Here is a 19,495-nt window from a genome sequence, read left to right on the forward strand (position 1 = left end):
TACTGGTCCGACAGTTACTAAAAATGACTGACGTATACTTTTCACGTTTTAAATAACTTTTACTGAAAAAGAATATCGCCTCTTAACCTCTTAAGGCCCAAGCTGTTTGCTTATATGATTTTTTTAATTTCTCTTTGCTATTTGGGCTTGTTGGACCCTAATTAGAATAAAAACTAAAATCATCTTTTGATATGATGTACTTAGTCCATAAGTACACAAACGTGTACGTCATGTGTAGTGACATGCAAATTTTTATTTTTACACTTTTTTTTTTCCAAATTACATTGTATGTTATACTCTTCTGACACCACCAGATGGCAGTATAAGTGTCCACATATGTGGCCATAAGACCCCAATTTAGTAGTGTACACAATTTTGGAAATACGAGCTAAAAGGTGCTGTCTCTCGGCCTCCTTGACTACTAATAATCGGTATCGGTCCTGAAAACAACATATGCAGGTGTACCTAATGTTGTGCCCACCTGCTACAACATACCTGGTAAGGGTAACCGTACCAGCAATGCCGCGTGTCCCACAGCCAAGGGGTCTAAACAAACAAGATCATGGATTCAGTCAACAAAACAGCCAAATACAAAATAAAATACTAATAATGTTCTAACTTGAACCATGTGCTGTGCTCACCTGCCAGAGAAACTGGAAGCCATAGGTAAATATGCACAAATAAAACGTTAACCTCCACCTGTGACGGATAATCCGGAAAAGAATGATTCCGGGGATCAAAATCAGATTCAAACACTTGGACACAAACGATGCAGCAGCTCACAACAATAACAACAACGTGATAAACAGGCGGGTCAAAGGTCAAAGGTGAAGGCAAACCAGCATGGACCTACATGCTCTCGCAGAACTTGGCGTGCACGCCGGGTTTATCCTGGTTCCTGCGCTGTCGGAACCAGCGCTCGACCTTCCGCACCTCCCAGTCCAGCTGCTTGGACAGGCCGTCCAGATGGCGGGACTCTGGACTCTGGACGGGAAACGACGGCAGGAGAAGGAGAGGAAGTCAACGTGTGCAAGGTGAAGACGGAATATTCTGTGCAGTGTGCGCACCTTTGTTATGGATGTAAATACTTTCTCCAGAACTGCGTTGGGCGGAGCTCGTCGTGCAACATCAGGATGGATGTGGAGGCTCCTCGCACAGGCGCTGGCGACAAATCTGTGGCGGGGGCGACACAAGTGACAGGTCAGCTGGTCGCCATGCCACGTTTAAAAAACGATTGTAATGTGTAATGTTTTGACCACGCCAATTCTGGAGACTCCACAGTTATTTCAATAGCATCATTAAGATTTTAGAGCAGGGGTCACCAACCTTTTTGAAACCAAGAGCTACTTCTTGGGTAATGATTAATGCGAAGGGCTACCAGTTTGATACACACTTAAATAAATTGCCAGAAATAGCCTATTTTCTCAATTTACCTTTAATAGATAAATCTATATATATATAAAAAAAAATAGTATTTCTGTCTGTCATTCCGTCTTACATATTTTTTCCTTTTACGGAAGGTTTTTTGTAGGGAATAAATGATGAAAAAAACACTTAATTGAACGGCTTAAAAGACGACAAAACACGAAAAAAATTTAAATTAAATTTTGAAACATCGTTTCTTTAATTTTGACTCTTTAAAATAAAAAATTCAACCGAAAAAAATGAAGATAAAAACTAGCTAATTTGAATCTTTTTGAAAAAATAGAAAAAATTATTTAGGGATCATCATTAGTAATTTTTCCTGATTAAGATTAATTTTAGAATATTGATGACATGTTTTAAATAGGGTAAAATCCAATCTGCACTTTTTTAGAATATATAACAAATTGGACCAAGCTATATTTCAAACAAAGACAAATCATTATTTCTTCTAGATTTTCCAGAACAAAAATTTTAAAAGAAATTCAAAAGACTTTGAAATAACATTTAAATTTGATTCTACAGATTTTCTAGATTTGCCAAAATAATTTTTTTGAATTTTAATCATAATAAGTTTGAAGAAATATTTCACAAATATTCTTCGTCGAAAAAATAGAAGCTAAATTGAAGAATTAAATTATAATGTATTTATTTTTCTTCACAATAAACAAAAAATACTTGAACGTTGATTTAAATTGTCAGGAAAGAAGAGGAAAGAATTAAAAATGTAATAAAAAGGTATATGTGTTTAAAAATCCTAAAATCATTTTTAAGGTTGTATTTTTTCCCTAAAACAGTCTTTCTGAAAGTTATAAGAAGCAAAGTAAAAAAATTAATGAATTTATTTAAACAAGAAAAGACCAAGTCTTGAACATATATTCTTGGGTTTTCAAATTCTATTTGAGTTTTGTCTCTGTTAGAATTAAAAAATGTCGAGCAAAGCGAGACCAGCTTGCTAGTAAATAAATACAATTACAAAAATAGAGGCAGCTCACTGGTAAGTGCTGCTATTTGAGCTATTTTTAGAACAGGCCAGCGGGCGACTCATCTGGTCCTTACGGGCTACCTGGTGCCCGCGGGCACAGCGTTGGTGACCCCTGTTTTAGAGCATCTATGGTACGTATACGGATTTTATTTGAAAATAATAAACGTTTTAAACCAGGGGTCTCAAACTCAATTTACCTGGGGGCATACTTGCCAACCTTGAGACCTCCGATTTCAGGAGGTGGGGTGTGGCGTGGTTTAAATAAATAAAAAATAAAAAAATGGGTTGTACTTGTATAGCGCTTTTCTACCTTCAAGGTACTCAAAGCGCTTTGACACTACTTCCACATTTACCCATTCACACACATTCACACACTGATGGAGGGAGCTGCCATGCAAGGCGCCAACCAGCACCCATCAGGAGCAAGGGTGAAGTGTCTTGCTCAAGACACAACGGACGTGACGAGGTTGGTACTAGGTGGGGATTGAACCAAGAGGGGAGGAGTATATTTACAGCTAGAATTCACCAAGTCAAGTATTTAATATATATATATATATATACAGTATATATATATATATATATATATATATATATATATATATATATATATATATATATACATACATATAAGAAATACTTGACTTTCGGTGAATTCTAACTAAATATATATACATATTTTTATTTTCTATATATATATATATATATATATATATATATATATATATACATATATATATATATGGTGGATTTTCCAGAATTATCCTAGTAAATGTGTCTAATTACATCTGAAACGCTCCCACTGCCACCACCTGGAGCCGTTGCCTTTTTTTTTATTTATTTATTTTTTTTTTTGTGCTTCACTCTAACTTTCCTCATCTTTCATCCTCGCTCAAATTAATGGGGAAATCGTCGCTTTCTCGGTCCAAATAGCTCTTGCTGCTGGAGGCTCACATTATAAACAATGTTCAGATGTGAGGAGCTCCACAACCCGTGATGTCACGCGCACATCGTCTGCTACTTCCGGTACAGGCAAGGCTTTTTTATTAGCGACCAAAAGTTGCGACCTTTATCGTCTATGTTCTCTACTAAATCCTTTCAGCAAAAATATGGCAATATCGCAAAATGATCAAGTATGACACACAGAATGGACCTGCTATCCCCGTTTAAATAAGAAAATCTCATCTCAGTAGGCCTTTAAAGCCTTCAAGTTTGCGCTATGCTGGAAAACTGCTATAAAGTTGTAAATTCTGATCATTTGCCTCAACATTAACAGTTTTATTTCTAGCAGAATAGCTTGGAAGTCTTGTTTGGTCGGGATTTATACAATAATGTTCAAGAACACACTTTGGCGCACAATGACCAGCATAAAAGAGGGTTCGAAAGTCATTGGAGATCATGTTGGGAGCGTCGTATAAAACTTCTGGACAAAGTCTTGCGTCTCAACAGCTTTGTTTGTTCTGAACACTCGCCAAGGTGGTTTGAGATAACCCGTCGATACTGAAACTAAACCCAAGAACAACCAAGATCTTTGACCAGCAAGACAATAGAGGACGGCGCAGACGAAATAAATTCCTGCGGCTTTTGACCTGATATGGTATCTACAGAAACTAACGTGGTTTTTCCTCCGTGATGAGAGACCAGCAGGAGGCTTGTTTTAAGGAGGAAGGCAACTTGCAGGCATGAGACAGAAGTCCCTGCACAGCCTGATTGGACAGATTTTGCTTAAAGGGGAACATTATCACAATTTCAAAAGGGTTAAAAGCAATAAAAATCAGTTCCCAGTGGCTTGTTGTATTTTTTTGAAGTTTTTTTCAATATTTTACCGGTCCCGGAATATCCCTAAATAAAGCTTTAAAGTGCCTTATTTTCGCTATCTTCGACACCACTATCCATTTCCCTGTGACGTCACACAGTGCTGCCAATGTAAACAAACAATGGGAATACCACAGCAAGATATAGTGACATTAGCTCGGATTCAGACCTGGATTTCAGCGGCTTAAGCGATTCAACAGATTACGCATGTATTGAAACAGATGGTTGGAGGAAACTAATTGTTGAAGCTTTGAAAGTGGAATTCTTTCCCATTCTTGTTTTATGTAGAGCTTCAGTCGTTCAACAGTCCGCTGTCGTATTTTACGTTTCAAAATTTTCTACACATTTTCCATGGGAGACAGATCTGGACTGCAGGCGGGCCTGGAACGTACCTGCACTCTTTTACTACGAAACCACGCTGTTGTAACACGTGGCTTGGCATTGTCTTGCTGAAATAAGCAGGGGCGTCCATGATAACGTTGCTTGGATGACAACATATGTTGCTCCAAAACCTGTATGGACCTTTCAGCATTAATGGTGCCTTCACAGATGTGTAAGTTACCCATGCCTTGGGCACTAATACACCCCCATACCATCACAGATGCTGGCTTTTGAACTTTGCGCCTATAACAATCCGGATGGTTCTTTTCCTCTTTGTTCTAGAGGACACCACGTCCACAGTTTCCAAATTCAATTTGAAATGTGGACTCGTCAGACTACAGAACACTTTTCAACTTTGCATCAGTCCATCTCAGATGAGCTCGGGCCCAGCGAAGCTGGCGGCGTTTCAGGGTGTTGTTGATAAATGGGTTTGGCCTTGCATAGTAGAGTTTTAACTTGCACTTACAGATGTAGCGACCAAATGTAGTTACTGACAGTGGTTTTACAGCCCATGTGGTGATATCCTTTACACACTGATGTCGGTTTTTGATGCAGTATCGCCTGAGGGGTCAAAGGTCTGTAATATCATGGCTGACGTGCAGTGATTTCTCCAGATTCTCTGAACCTTTTGATGATTTTACGGACCGCAGGTGGTGAAATCCCTAAATTCCTTGCAATAACTCGTTGAGAAATGTTGTTCTAAAACTGTTCGACATTTTGCTTACAAATCGGTGACCCTCGTCCCATCCTTATTTGTGTATTACTTAGCATTTCATGGAAGCTGCTTATATACCCAATCATTGCACCCACCTGTTCCCAATTAGCCTGCACACCTGTGGGATGTTCCAAATAAGTGTTTGATGAGCATTCCTCAACTTTTTCAGTACTTATTGCCAACTTTCCCAACTTCTTTGTCACCTGTTGCTAGCATCAAATTCTAAAGTTAATGATTATTTGCACACAAAAAAAAGTTTCTCAGTTTGAACATCGATTATGTTGTCTTTGTAGCATATTCAACTGAATATGGGTTGAAAATGATTTGCAAATCATTGTATTCCGTTTATATTTACATCTAACACAATTTCACAACTCATATGGAAACGGGGTGTGTAGATGTAATCATAGTAGTATGGACTAGATACACTATTGTACTTGGTATCATTACAGTGGATATCAGGTGTAGATCCACCCATGGCATTTGTTTACATTCAGATGCGCTAGCTTTTGTTAGCTGTGACGCCGGTGAGCTATTGTATCCTCTTTCGGTGTGTAGTGAAACATGTTTAGCTATTCCTCATCCTGCAGCGATGATACTTGTAAGAAACTCACTTTATTCGTCGCCATGGAGGCGAGGATTAGTGATTTAGAAGTAGCTTAAGCACCACTGACTGCGGATGAATGTTTTGTGCTAACTAGCTAACCATGTCTTAAAGCATCTCTTCCTGAGGACATTTCAGTGTTATAGCTTTACCTCTATCGTCAGGTTTAGGGCGAAATGTGCCCGTTCTCCCTTTTCGGTCTACACACCGTGTCTGTTTGTAAAGTACTCTGTGATTATGCGCTGCCGAACATGCTCCTCTGCTCGTAAACCCAGTAATGTCATGACGTGGTGGCGAGGCCGTCATGCCTGTTTGGAACCGGTACTTTTCAAACAGAGTGTAGTACCGTTTTTGATTCATTAGTACCGCCATACCATACCAGTACCGGTTTACCGTACAACCGTACTACACAGTAAAACTGCCCCCGAATACAACAGTTGAGGAAACACATCAGCAACTCTCGAAGTGTGACTGAAAAGTCAAAGTTTATCAGTCATCAGCAGTTCTGCCCTGAAGCAAATAACAATGAGCCAAGCCCTCTTGTGAGTGCAGCGTTCCCACATATTTTGGCAAACAGGACCGTGAGGACTGACAAGAATCTGTCAGCCAGATAAAAAAAGAGATTATTAATAATTCGTAAATAATCCAAACAAGGTCACGAGCAGGCTAATCATGCACAAAGCGCGGCTGAAAATGAAACGACTTGGAGACGCAAGGAAGCAGCAGACATGTGTCATAAGTTGTGGACAATTAGGAGGGTCAGGAGGATGTTTTAAGGCGAAGCATCAATATTTGGCCAGTGACATCCACCTCCACTTCCGAGGCAGCATAGACCGACGTCGGACCACAACAGACCCTTGGTGAAAATCTTGAGCACGTCGCATAGTTCCAACTTCCAACCCGTGACCGAGCTTGCAGCCTGGCTGCTTCCACGCCAGCAGCAAAGCAACAGTGATGATCATACTTGCCAACCCTCCCGGATTTTCCGAGAGACTCCGGGAATTCAGCGCCTCTCCCGAAAACCTCCCAGAAGAAATTTTCTACCGAGAATCTCCCGAAATTCAGTAGGAGCTGGACCCCACGCTCCCCCCAGCTCAAACATGCACAGTTCGAAGCTTGAAAAGGAGGATTGCAGGCGGATCTGACGACATTTAAAGTCATTTTTAAAAACGGCTGCTAATCCTCCTCCTTTTCGGCCGGACGACCGCGGAGAATTAAAGTAGGAACACTCCGGAGGCAGAAGTTCATTAAGAGGGGCGGACTCACCGGCTCTCAGCCATGTTTCCGTCACACAGAGGAAGTCCGCGGGAAGTGAAGAAATCCTTCAGGATAAACGTTTTGTTTGTCAAAGATCTTGCGTTCACAAGACCGAACCTGGCGGGGGCCAGCACATCCAAGGGCGCATTTAATCCAGGTGGCGGGGGAGAGGAGCCACGAAGCGGGAAAGGAAGGCAGGAATCCGGCCAGGTGAAAAAGCTGACTGGGACGTCGAAAAACCAACGTCAAAGTTGATCATATCAGTGGGAAAGGGGCAAAGATCCAACAGTGTTTGGCGGTCATACACAAGCAGTGAGCTGACAGAGACGAAAATAGACGCAAACAACACAAAAACGAACAGAGCTGACAGCGAGAGACGGCAGGACAAAGCACATACTGGCGCCATCTTCCGGAAACTCAGAAGTGACGTTACTCAAATAGTGCAAAGTAAGTGGGTTTTTTTTAGTAACCAGCAAGCACAGTGCAGTGAGTAGAACAACTGTGTTTTTATTACTGTGTATTTGATAGGTGCCATCTGAAATTCAACTATTTCTTTTATATATATATATATATATATATATGTATATATATATATATATATATATATATATATATAATACTTCACTGAAAGTTAAGTATTTCATACATATATAACTGTGTATATATATATATATATATATATACATATATATATATATATATATATATATATATATATATATATATACACAGTTATATATGTATGAAATACTTAACTTTCAGTGAAGTATTATATATATATATATATATATCTTTATATATATACACAGTTATATATGTATGAAATACTTAACTTTCAGTGAAGTATTATATATATATATATATATATATATATATATATATATATATATATATATATACAGTTATATATGTATGAAATACTTAACTTTCAGTGAATTCTAGGTATATATATTTTATTATAAATATATAAATAAAAGAAATAGTTGAATTTCAGATGGCACCTATCAAATACACAGTAATAAAAGCACAGTTGTTCTACTCACTGCACTGTGCTTGCTGGTTACTAAAAAAAAAAACACTTACTTTTCACTATTTGAGTAACGTCACTTCTGAGTTTCTATATACATGAAATACTCGAGTTGGTGAATTGGCTGTAAATATACACCCCTCCCCTCTTAATGGACCTGCTATCCCCGTTTAAATAAGAAAATCTCATTTCAGTAGGCTTTTAAAGTTAAACTCCTCTAATTGGGGCAGGATCTCATCTCCGACCCTTTTCTAACTACTCATCTCAGCGGGCACAAAATATTAAAACAACGTTGAGAACTTGTTGAATTAGGTACTGACGTTGAACAATTCAAATCTAACGTCGGACCAACTTTAGATTTGAGTTCTGACGTTGATTTGACCATTCAAATGTGATTATTTTTCAACCAACATTCTACAACACAACGTTGTCTCGAAGTACAAATACAAATATTTTGCAACATTGTTTCAAAGTCAGTCTTAAAGAACATGTATGTCTAATCAATGTCTGCTGGAATGTTTCTTGGAATGTAGCTTCAGCCGTTTTGTGAAGTCAATAAAACAACTGCATATGTTAATACTAGGGCTCGGCAACGATTAAAAATTTTAATCGAAGTTAATCGCACTATTTGTCCGATTAATTGCGATTAACTGCATTATATACGCAAAGCCCAATAATGATTTCAAAAGTAGTGTGCAGTGCACCTATATTGGAATATTCTCCTACATCAACAAAAGCGCCAAAACATTTGTTGTGCAAACACAATTCAAATCAGTCCTTGTTAAACAGTAGCAGTTAAATAGCATATTTTATGAAAATCAACTCAAAACATGTAAATACAAACATTTAAGCTTATTGCCACTGCCAGGGTATTTAAGTTATCCTGTTTGTTATGGAAAATAAATATAATCTACATACAAATCTCTGAGCCACAATCATAACATCCGAACAGGCAATTTCTGAGGTAACAGCAGAAACATTTTTTTTATCAGGGATCTTATGTTTAAAAAAACTATATTATAGGTAGTGGGCTGTTTTAGGGAATTTTTGATCAAATTATCTGTAGTAGCAATATTAATAATGTTGTGTTTATTCTGCGTAGTGCACTTAAAATAATTATGACCATATATAGGAATTGATATGATGGGAATTTTCCGATTTTTTGCTTGGTGCTTTGATAAACTGAACGCATCATATACATGGTACTATATTGTGATGTTATGAGCCAGGGAAAAAAAAGTACTACCCTACCCAGCATGCAACAGGAGTGACGAGCATGCGCGGTAGCCCGGTATAGGTTGTGTCGCCATGACGGCATCTTGTATGTTGTGATATGCACGCTCTGAAAGTAAACGTTAAGAACTCAGCCAACACTCCTCGTCTGCATTTTTCATAAATAGACAGACAACACATATACTCCGCTGCTTCACAAGCCGCTGGATGTAGCCGGCAAAGTATTCCCATGCTAGCTAGCCGGTCTAGCAAGCACGCCTCATTCAGTCCAAAACGGCCCGATCTATCCACATCCAGAATTGTCTGGCGGTCGTAAGTGATCCCGGAGTGACCAAGCTGTAAGCCAGCTATGAAATTTGCAGAATTGTCCGGTATTTTTGCCAAATGTTCCATCTTTACCAAGAGCCCCTCGACGCCGAAGTACATCCGGGAGATGCCATCTTGTTAAGAAAAGGCGTTAACAAAATAAAAGCATGTAAACAACATACGCAAATGTGCGATAAAATAATTGTCGGCGTTAATAGATTGATGAGTTAAGGCGTAATTAACGCATTAATTTGCCCACCCCTAGTTAATACCAATTATGTTTGACCCAGCTCGAGCTCAAGATGTAAGACTAAAGGCAAATTTCATTCATCTGCCAGTTTGCAGGTTTTCTTATACAAGCTTCAGTGAAGGACAGTCCAGAACCAAAATCTAAAAGTGCCGCTCTATATGGCTGTATTTTAACATTCGAGACTTGTTCCACACCTTGCCACCTGCTTGACTTCAGGTGCAGCACAGAGCGAACCAAGTGGAAACCCGAGCTGTGGCACGATAAATGAATGAATGATTCAGTGAGAGTGTACTCTCTGATGACTTCGCCCGAGCTGAGGAGATTATCACATTGCAAATGAAAAGGTCTTCAATGATAAACATAGTGAATTGTTTGAATTTGCCGTCCCTTATTTGAAATGAAAAGCTTACAAGAGATCATGCGGTATTTAATGTATTGGGTAAAGGTGAAGACAAATAATTTCATCTTAACATTGCAACACATGCCAATACGGCCGGGTTAGTTTACTAAATTGCGATTTTAAATTTCCCGCGGAGTTTCTTGTTGAAAACGTCACGGAATGATGACGTGACGTCACGGACTGTCGTGAAATTTTAGCTCAGCACCACTTACGGCTAAAAGTCGTCTCTTTTCATCGCAAAATTACACAGTAATTTGGACGTCTGTGTTGCTGAATCTTTTGCAATTTGTTCAATTAATAATGGAGACTACAAAGAACAATGCTGTTGGTGGAAAGCGGTGGATTGCAGCTGTCTTTAGCACCGAGACACAGCCGGTGGTTCTTTGTTTTTAACACAGAGCGGTCAAGCGAACATGTTTCTCTACGTCAACCAGCATGTTTTTGGATGGGAAAATTGTGATATATATCTTACCGGAGACATCATTGGATTATTCGTCCTGCTGCAGTAGCTGTTTAAAAGGCAGCTGTAAGCTTGGCTCCTCGGCTTCTCCCTGAGACACTGCGTGTTCACCGCAGCCATCCGACCTTAAGGTATGTCTTTACAATCTCACTAAAACACTATTAAAACAATAAGCAGATAAGGGATCTTCCAGAATTATCCTAGTAAATGTGTCTAATTGCATCTGAAATGCTCACACGGCCTCCACCCGGACCCGTCGCTTTTTCTTTATTTATTTTTTTCTAGTCCTTCGCTATCAATATCATCATCCACAAATCTTTCATCCTCGCTGAAATTAATGGGGAAATTGTGGTTTTCTCGGTCCGAATAGCTCTTGCTGCTGGAGGCTCGCATTAAAAACAATGTGAGGACGTGAGGAGCCCTCACCCTAGTGACGTCATCGTCTGCGACTTCCGGAAAAGGAAAGGCTTTTTTATCAGCACCAAAAGTTGCGAACTTTATCATCGATGTTCTCTACTAAATCCTTTCGGCAAAAATATTGCAATATCGAGAAATGATCAAGTATGACACATAGAATGGACCTGCTATCCCCGTTTAAATAACAAAATCCTATTTCAGTAGGCCTTTAAAGAATGAGTTAATACTAACGACACTAGCTTGATTACATTACGATAGCATGTGCAAATATACATGAAAACACATCACACATGGGACTTTTTAGCAAGTAAGAATTGTTTTAGTTGTATTGTAAAACTTACAAACATTGCTTAGAGTGCTAAATGAAGAATCCGCAATGGACAGCTAAATGACAGAGCAGCACTTCTACTTCTGGTTGAAAGCTTAGTCTAAACAGAAGGGCATTGCAGCACCTGCAATGAATTGATGAATTGATTGACAAGTTGAAAAACTTATTCGGGTGTTGCCATTTAGTGGTCAATTGTAAGGAATATGTACTGTACTGTGCAATCTACTAATAAAAGTTTCAATCAATCAACCAATCAAAGCAGTGAGCGAACACGTCCAAAAAAATGGCGCCATAGCACAAACAATAACACACCTACTCAGTTTCTTTACTTGATTTTTTTCTCAAGTATTTGCATTACGGTCATCAGCGAAGAAAAATCCATGAATTAGCAACATTGTTGTATAAGCCGCAGAGTTTATAGTGGCGTATAGTCCAGAATTTACGACTAAAATAAGACAATAAAGTAATGTCTACACTGTGCAACGGTCACACAAACAAGATTAAACTCATACCCGGTTTGAAAAATACCCTCAAGACATGTCCACCTGTTTATTTTGCAAAGTGTGCAGTTGCCTGGAAAATGTATTTTGTTGTTGTTATTATTACATGCCATGTCATCACATCATAGCTTTGAAGTTCTACACGGGCATGAACATTGTGTGTGTGTGTGTGTGTGTGTGTGTGTGTGTGTGTGTCTCAATGTTTGACAGCATTGACATCTAATGTTGGTGTAACAATGCAATGTATTGCAATATTTTTATTGCATCCCACTGGTTAGCCAGGTTGTGGTGTTGTTATTGTTGTGTGCATTCATGTTTTCTTCACAAGCCCATCCCTCTAAACATAACTTGTTAATGTGAGAATATTATTCTGTTTCTTTGGGGTGTGATTTGGAGAGTAACTCACCAAAGGACAAGGGGGTCAAACTCATTTTTAACGGTAGGCCACGTCGCAATTATGGCTGCCCTCTGAGAGCCACAACATACAATGTTGTGGACCACGTTAAATGACGTGGTGGACCACATTTGAAGACGTGCCAGACCACATTGAATGACATGACAGGCCACGATTATGTTGTGACAAACCACATTAAAATGACATAGCGGGCCACGTAAAATGACATGGTGGACCACATTGAATGACATGATGGGCCCCAATAAATGATGTGACAGACCACATTAAATGATGTGCCAAACCACATTGAATGATATGGCAAGCCACATTAAATGATGTGCCACACCACATTGAATGACATGACAGGCCACAATAATGACGTGACAAACCACATTAAAATGACATAGCGGGCCATTTAAATGACATGATGGACCACATTGAATGACATGAGGGGCCCCAATAAATGATGTGACAGACCACATTAAATGATGTGCCAAACCACATTGAATAATATGGCAAGCCACGTTAAATGATGTGCCAAACCACATTGAATAATATGGCAAGCCACATTAAATGATGTGCCACACCACCTTAAATGACATGACGGGCCACAATAATGACGTGACAAACCACATTAAAATGACATAGCGGGCCACACTAAATGACATGATGGACCACATTGAATGACATGAGGGGCCCCAATAAATGATGTGCCACACCACATTGAATGATGTGCCACACCACTTTGAATGACAAGGCAGCCACAAAAATGATGTGACAGACCACATTAAATGACGTGTCGGACCACGTTGAACGATATGGCAATCCACGTTAAATGATGTGCCAGACCACCTTAAATGACATGACGGGCCACAATAAATGACGTGACAAACCACGTTAAAATGACATAGCGGGCCACACTAAATTACATGATGGACCACATTGAATGACATGAGGGGCCCCAATAAATGATGTGCCACACCACATTGAATGACATGACGGACCACTTTGAATGAAATGGCAGCCGCAAAAAATGATGTGACAAACCACATTAAATGACGTGTCGGACCACATTGAACGATATGGCAAGCCACATTAAATGATGTGCCAGACCACATTTAAATGACATGACGGGCCACAATAAATGACGTGACAAACCACATTAAAATGACATAGCGGGCCACACTAAATTACATGATGGACCACGTTGAATGACATGAGGGGCCCCAATAAATGATGTGCCACACCACATTGAATGACATGACGGATCACTTTGAATGACAAGGCAGCCACAAAAATTATGTGACAGACCACATTAAATGACGTGTCGGACCACATTGAACGATATGGCAAGCTACTTTAAATGATGTGCCAGACCACATTTAAATGACATGACGGGCCACAATAAATGATGTGACAAACCACATTAAAATGACATAGCAGGCCACACTAAATTACATGATGGACCACGTTGAATGACATGAGGGGCCCCAATAAATGATGTGCCACACCACATTGAATGACATGACGGATCACTTTGAATGACAAGGCAGCCGCAAAAAATGATGTGACAGACCACATTAAATGACGTGTCGGACCACATTGAACGATATGGCAAGCCACATTAAATGATGTGCCAGACCACCTTAAATGACATGACGGGCCACAATAAATGACGTGACAAACCACGTTAAAATGACATAGCGGGCCACACTAAATTACATGATGGACCACGTTGAATGACATGATGGGCCCCAATAAATGATGTGAGAGACCACATTAAATGATGTGCCAAACCACATTGAATGATATGGCAAGCCACGTTATATGATGTGCCACACCACATTGACTGACATGACAGGCCACAATAATGACGTGACAAACCACGTTAAAATGACATAGCGGGCCACACTAAATGACATGATGGACCACATTGAATGACATGATGGGCCCCAATAAATGATGTGACAGACCACATTAAATGATGTGCCAAACCACATTGAATGATATGGCAAGCCACGTTAAATGATGTGCCACACCACATTGAATGACATGACAGGCCACAATAATGACGTGACAAACCACATTAAAATGACATAGCGGGCCACACTAAATGACATGATGGACCACATTGAATGACATGAGAGGTCCCAATAAATGATGTGCCACACCACATTGAATGACATGACGGACCACTTTGAATGACAAGGCAGCCACAAAAATTATGTGACAGACCACATTAAATGACGTGTCGGACCACATTGAACGATATGGCAAGCCACTTTAAATGATGTGCCAGACCACATTAAATGACATGACGGGCCATAATAAATGACGTGACAGACCACATTAAAACGAAACGGCGGGCCACACTAAATGACATGATAGACCACATTGAATGACATGATGGGCCCCAATAAATGATGTGACAGACCACATTGAATGATGTGCCACACCACTTTGAATGACATGATAGACCACATTGAATGACATGATGGGCCCCAATAAATGATGTGACAGACCACATTGAATGATGTGCCACACCACTTTGAATGACATGACGGACCACTTTGAATGACATGGCAGCCACAAAAAATGATGTGACAGACCACTTAAATGACGTGTCGGACCGCATTGAACGATATGGCAAGCCACTTTAAATGATGCACCAGACCACTATAATGATGAGCCAAACCACATTGAATGATATGGCAAGTCACAATAAATGATGTGCCAGACCACGTTAAATGACATGACGGGCCACAATAAATGACGTGACAGACCACTTTAAAATGACACGGCGGGGAACATTAAATGACATGACGGAACACTTTAAATCAGTGGTCCCCAACCACCGGGCCGCAGAAGAATTTTTTATTCATTTTTTTTTTTTTTAAATAAATTAAAAAAATTAAAATAAAATAATAAAAAAATATATATATATATCCATCCATTCATTTTCTACCGCTTATTCCCTTTTGGGGTCGCGGGGGGCGCTGGCGCCTATCTCAGCTACAATCGGGCGGAAGGCGGGGTACACCCTGGACAAGTCGCCACCTCATCGCAGGGCCAATATATATATATATATTTATTAAATCAACATAAAAAACACAATATACACTTACAATTAGTGCACCACCCACAAAAACCTCCATTTTTCATGACAAAAACGTCTCTTTTTCATGACAAAGAAAAAAAATTAAAAAATAAATCTTGTACCGAGTAATTCTTGTGTTATTTGAGGGTATTTAATGTTATTGTTGATGTTGCCCACATCTGAGGTCCTCTCCAAGGTTTCTCATAGTCAGCATTGTCACTGGCGTCCCACTGGATGTGAATTCTCCCTGCCCACTGGGTGTGAGTTTTCCTTGGAGGATGAGACATTTGTGATTTGGGGCTATATAAATAAACATTGATTGATTATGTGCATTGCTGTTTTAGTCATCTCCCATCCCTCTCAACCTAACTTGCTGAGGACCCTTCACTTTGGATGTTTTTGTTTATGCTAAAAGGGGCGTGGTTTAAAATATAACCAACCTTGAATTTGATTTTTTTTTTGCTTATTTGACTACATCATAATAAACATTTCTATATATTTAGTTCACTTCCTGGTTTGATTACTGACTATTATTTGGTAATAAAAGGAGGATTATTCTGAAACACACCGATTATAAGTGGGGAATGGAAAAACTAAAAGACAAGTTAAAGAGCATGTGGGATAAGGCTGACTTAACTACCGTATTTCCTTAAATTGCCGCCGGGCATATAGTATGTGCCTGCCTTGAATTACTGCTGGGTCAAACTCGCTTCCCAAAATAATTAGCGCATGATTAGTATTACCGCCGGTTTAAACTCGTGACGTCACGAGTGACACTTCCCCTGTCATAATTTTCAAAATGGAGGAGGCTGATTTCAATAATTTGAAATCACATAAAGGGAAGAAGATTAAGAGCTATTCAGTAGGATTTAAGGTCCAAGCTATTGAATACTGTATGCCAAAAAGAACCATAAGCAGCTATGTTTTATTAATGTACCTGTGAAGCCGACGGTCCGACAGACAGGCAGGGCACGCTAGAGCCCAGCCCAAGATGGCAGCCAGGAGACGGCGAGCGAGCGGAGAGGAGGAGCGGAAGAGCGACCTGGACTGAGGTTTTATTGGAAAATAAACAAAGTCAAACTGCTCGAGCCATGTCCTTCCTTGGTGGTCCTTGGAACCCACAAGACGATGGCTTGAGACCGTCACAATACAGTAGCTGCGTCTGTCAATAATGAGTCATTAAATGACTCCCGCCTCCTGGTGGTAGAGGGCGCTAATGATCCTTCTTGTGACCACTCGGCTGCAGAAGTGAAATGAGTGACGTGATATGTGCTGGAGGAGGTAAAAAAAGGAAGATATCCATTGAGACAGAGAGACTTTTAAAGGCCTACTGAAATGAGATTTTCTTATTGAAACAGGGATAGCAGGTCCATTCTATGTGTCATACTTGATCATTTCGCGATATTGCCATATTTTTGCTGAAATTAGTAGAGAACATCGACGATAAAATTCGCAACTTTTGGTCGCTAATAAAAAAGCCTTGTCTGTACCTGAAGTAGCAGACAATGTGCGTGTGACGTCACGGGTTGTAGGGCTCCTCACATCTGAACATTGTTTACGTCATACCTGAAAGTCAGATGGCTGCGGTGAACACCAGTGTCTCTCAGAGAAGCCGAGGAGCAAAGATCACAGCAGCCTTTTTGAGCTCCAGGAGGAGGTCCCATAATCCACTGAAGTCCCCGGTAAGAGTCGACTTAATGTCACAATTTTCCCATCCAAAAACTTGCTGGTTGACGCAGAGAAACATTTTCGCTTGATCGCTCTGTGTTAAAGCTTCACAACAAACTGTGTTTCGGTGCTAAAGGCATCTGCAATCCACCGCTTTCCACCAACAGCATTCTTCTTTATAGTCTCCATTATTAATTAAACAAATTGTAAAAGATTCAGCAACACAGATGTCCAAATTACTGTGTAATTATGCCATGAAAAGAGACTACTTTTAGCCGTGTGTGGTGCTGGGCTAATATGTCCGCTACAACCCGAGACATCACAAACACGCATCATCATTCCGCGACGTTTTCAACTAGAAACTCCGCGGGAAATTTAAAATTGTAATTTAGATAAATAAACCAGCCGTATTGGCATGTGTTGCAATGTTAATATTCCATCATTGATATATAAACTATCAGACTGCGTGGTTGGTAGTAGCGGCTTTCAGTAGGCCTTTAAAACTGAAGAAAGATAAAGAAGACTTCTATAAACAAGTTATCGATGCTTTTGTTCAGAAGGAGCTGGCATGGACTATATTTATAGGTAAAGGTACGACCATAATAACGTTGTTTTTTTTAATTAAATGTGCTTTTCATGATGGTATCCTTACATCACACTCAAATTTTTACTGCATGCCTTTGGTAAGTGCCGGAGTGAGAAGAGGTTTTAATTTAAGGAAATACAGTAAGCTAGCTTGTCCCCATTCTTTCTTTAGCGTTCAAAAGTCATATTGTGTTTTCTTGGTGAAGGTACGAAGGAGTGTACACACCTCTCAAAGAGCATCCTCACGGCGAATATCCCCAAAGCGAGCGGCAGGGCGGCAAACAAGTGTCCAGCTTTGGGGTACTCCACCCCGGGAGCCTGCTGGGCTAGGTCCGCCCATGTTACGTTGTGAGGCAGCCAAAACCTCTCGTTCCAGAACCAGGCTGAAAGGGCAGCCATGTTTTCCCTCGCCGTTCCCCGTCCGCCGCCGAAGAGGAAGATTCAAAACTGCTTTCCCCGGAAGAAAAATAAAGTGATGTGAGAAACTTGCCGAGCGCCTCAGAGATGGCGACTTTCCTCACTCAACTTTTACCGCACAAACATCGGAGGACTTCCGGTTGAGAGTTTCCCCGAAAACTCAATCTTGAACGGACAACTTGTTTGCATATCAAGTAGCATTTCGTACCTTTTTATTTTGCCATTCACCCCCCATTCCGGCATGCCTGTGAGAAAAGAACTTTACATGGACACATTAGGGTGAATTTGGTTTTATTTTGAAGGTCAGTGACTTCCGCTTTTGGTGTTTACAGTACACTTGACGCATCTCCGCCCTAAAGATGGGAACTGGAATGAAGGAAGTGAGTCGAATGATGCGAACATGCTTTAAATGACCCTTTACACCGTTACAACTAGATGTTTTATATTCGAACGAACACAGCGTGACATTTTTACAAGGCCTATTGTGGCCGAAACTCGCCGACAAAGGCGTTTTAACGTGACGACAGTGGAGTGACAGCATACCCAGGTGGCCATTAGTGGTATTGCAGCTAGAAAAAAAGTGCAGAGATTTGAGGATTTCAAGACTAGACTTGTTTACATTTTACCAGAGGTGGGTAGAGGAGCCAGAAATTGTACTCAACTAAGAGTACTGTTACTTCAGAGATTTATTACTCAAGTAAAAGGAGTAGTCACCCAAATATTTACTTGAGTAAAAATAAAAAGTATGTTGTGAAAAAACTACTCAAGTACTGAGTAACTGATGAGTAACCTGTTTGTTTAATGATGACGGCAACAAGTAATGCACAAAAACATAAAAATAGCAGTGAACAAATTCAGAGCCAGGAATATCTCTTAAGCAACTAAAACAATAATATATATTAAGTAATATATATTTGGTTTTACATTGTATTGAAAAAAAAATGAAAATTAATTTTACCTTTGCAAGCTCATTATACTATTGGCTAAGTTTTATATTCATAAACGTAAGAAAACCTGTTTTCTGTGCCCTTAAAAAAGATTTAGAACTCTACATTAAAACACTCTACCTCTGACAACCAAAAAGCTGTGAAAACGATGATGCTGTGTTCCTATTTTAAGTTATTTACTGGGATTGAGTGAGCCTATGGCTTTGCACTTTGTTTATTTTATATATATATATATATATATATATATATATGTTTTTTTGCATTCTATTTTAGTTACTTTGAATTTACAA

General features: G+C 39.7%; 1 protein-coding gene across 5 annotated transcripts in view; it reads right to left on the reverse strand.

Moving 5' to 3' along the window:
• cers5 (ceramide synthase 5) overlaps window positions 1-19,495 on the reverse strand; it is a 49,309-nt gene that overhangs the window by 26,478 nt on the left and 3,336 nt on the right. For 2 of the 5 annotated variants that reach the window (XR_009804676.1, XM_061890073.1), the window contains exons 1-5: window positions 18,068-19,170; window positions 1,068-1,173; window positions 854-984; window positions 642-699; window positions 496-546 (exon numbers count right to left, since the gene is read on the reverse strand). Coding sequence is in view for 4 of the 5 variants with exons in the window: in XM_061890073.1 (XP_061746057.1) it covers window positions 496-546; window positions 642-699; window positions 854-984; window positions 1,068-1,173; window positions 18,068-18,240 (519 nt within the window). In the remaining variant the exon portion in view is untranslated. Of the gene's footprint in view, window positions 1-495; window positions 547-641; window positions 700-853; window positions 985-1,067; window positions 1,174-18,067; window positions 19,172-19,495 lie in introns of those variants that run through there. The other 3 variants (XM_061890069.1, XM_061890070.1, XM_061890072.1) reach the window with 3 other exon arrangements.

This window comes from Nerophis ophidion, linkage group LG02, assembly GCF_033978795.1.
Source record: "Nerophis ophidion isolate RoL-2023_Sa linkage group LG02, RoL_Noph_v1.0, whole genome shotgun sequence".
Lineage (NCBI taxonomy): Eukaryota > Metazoa > Chordata > Actinopteri > Syngnathiformes > Syngnathidae > Nerophis > Nerophis ophidion.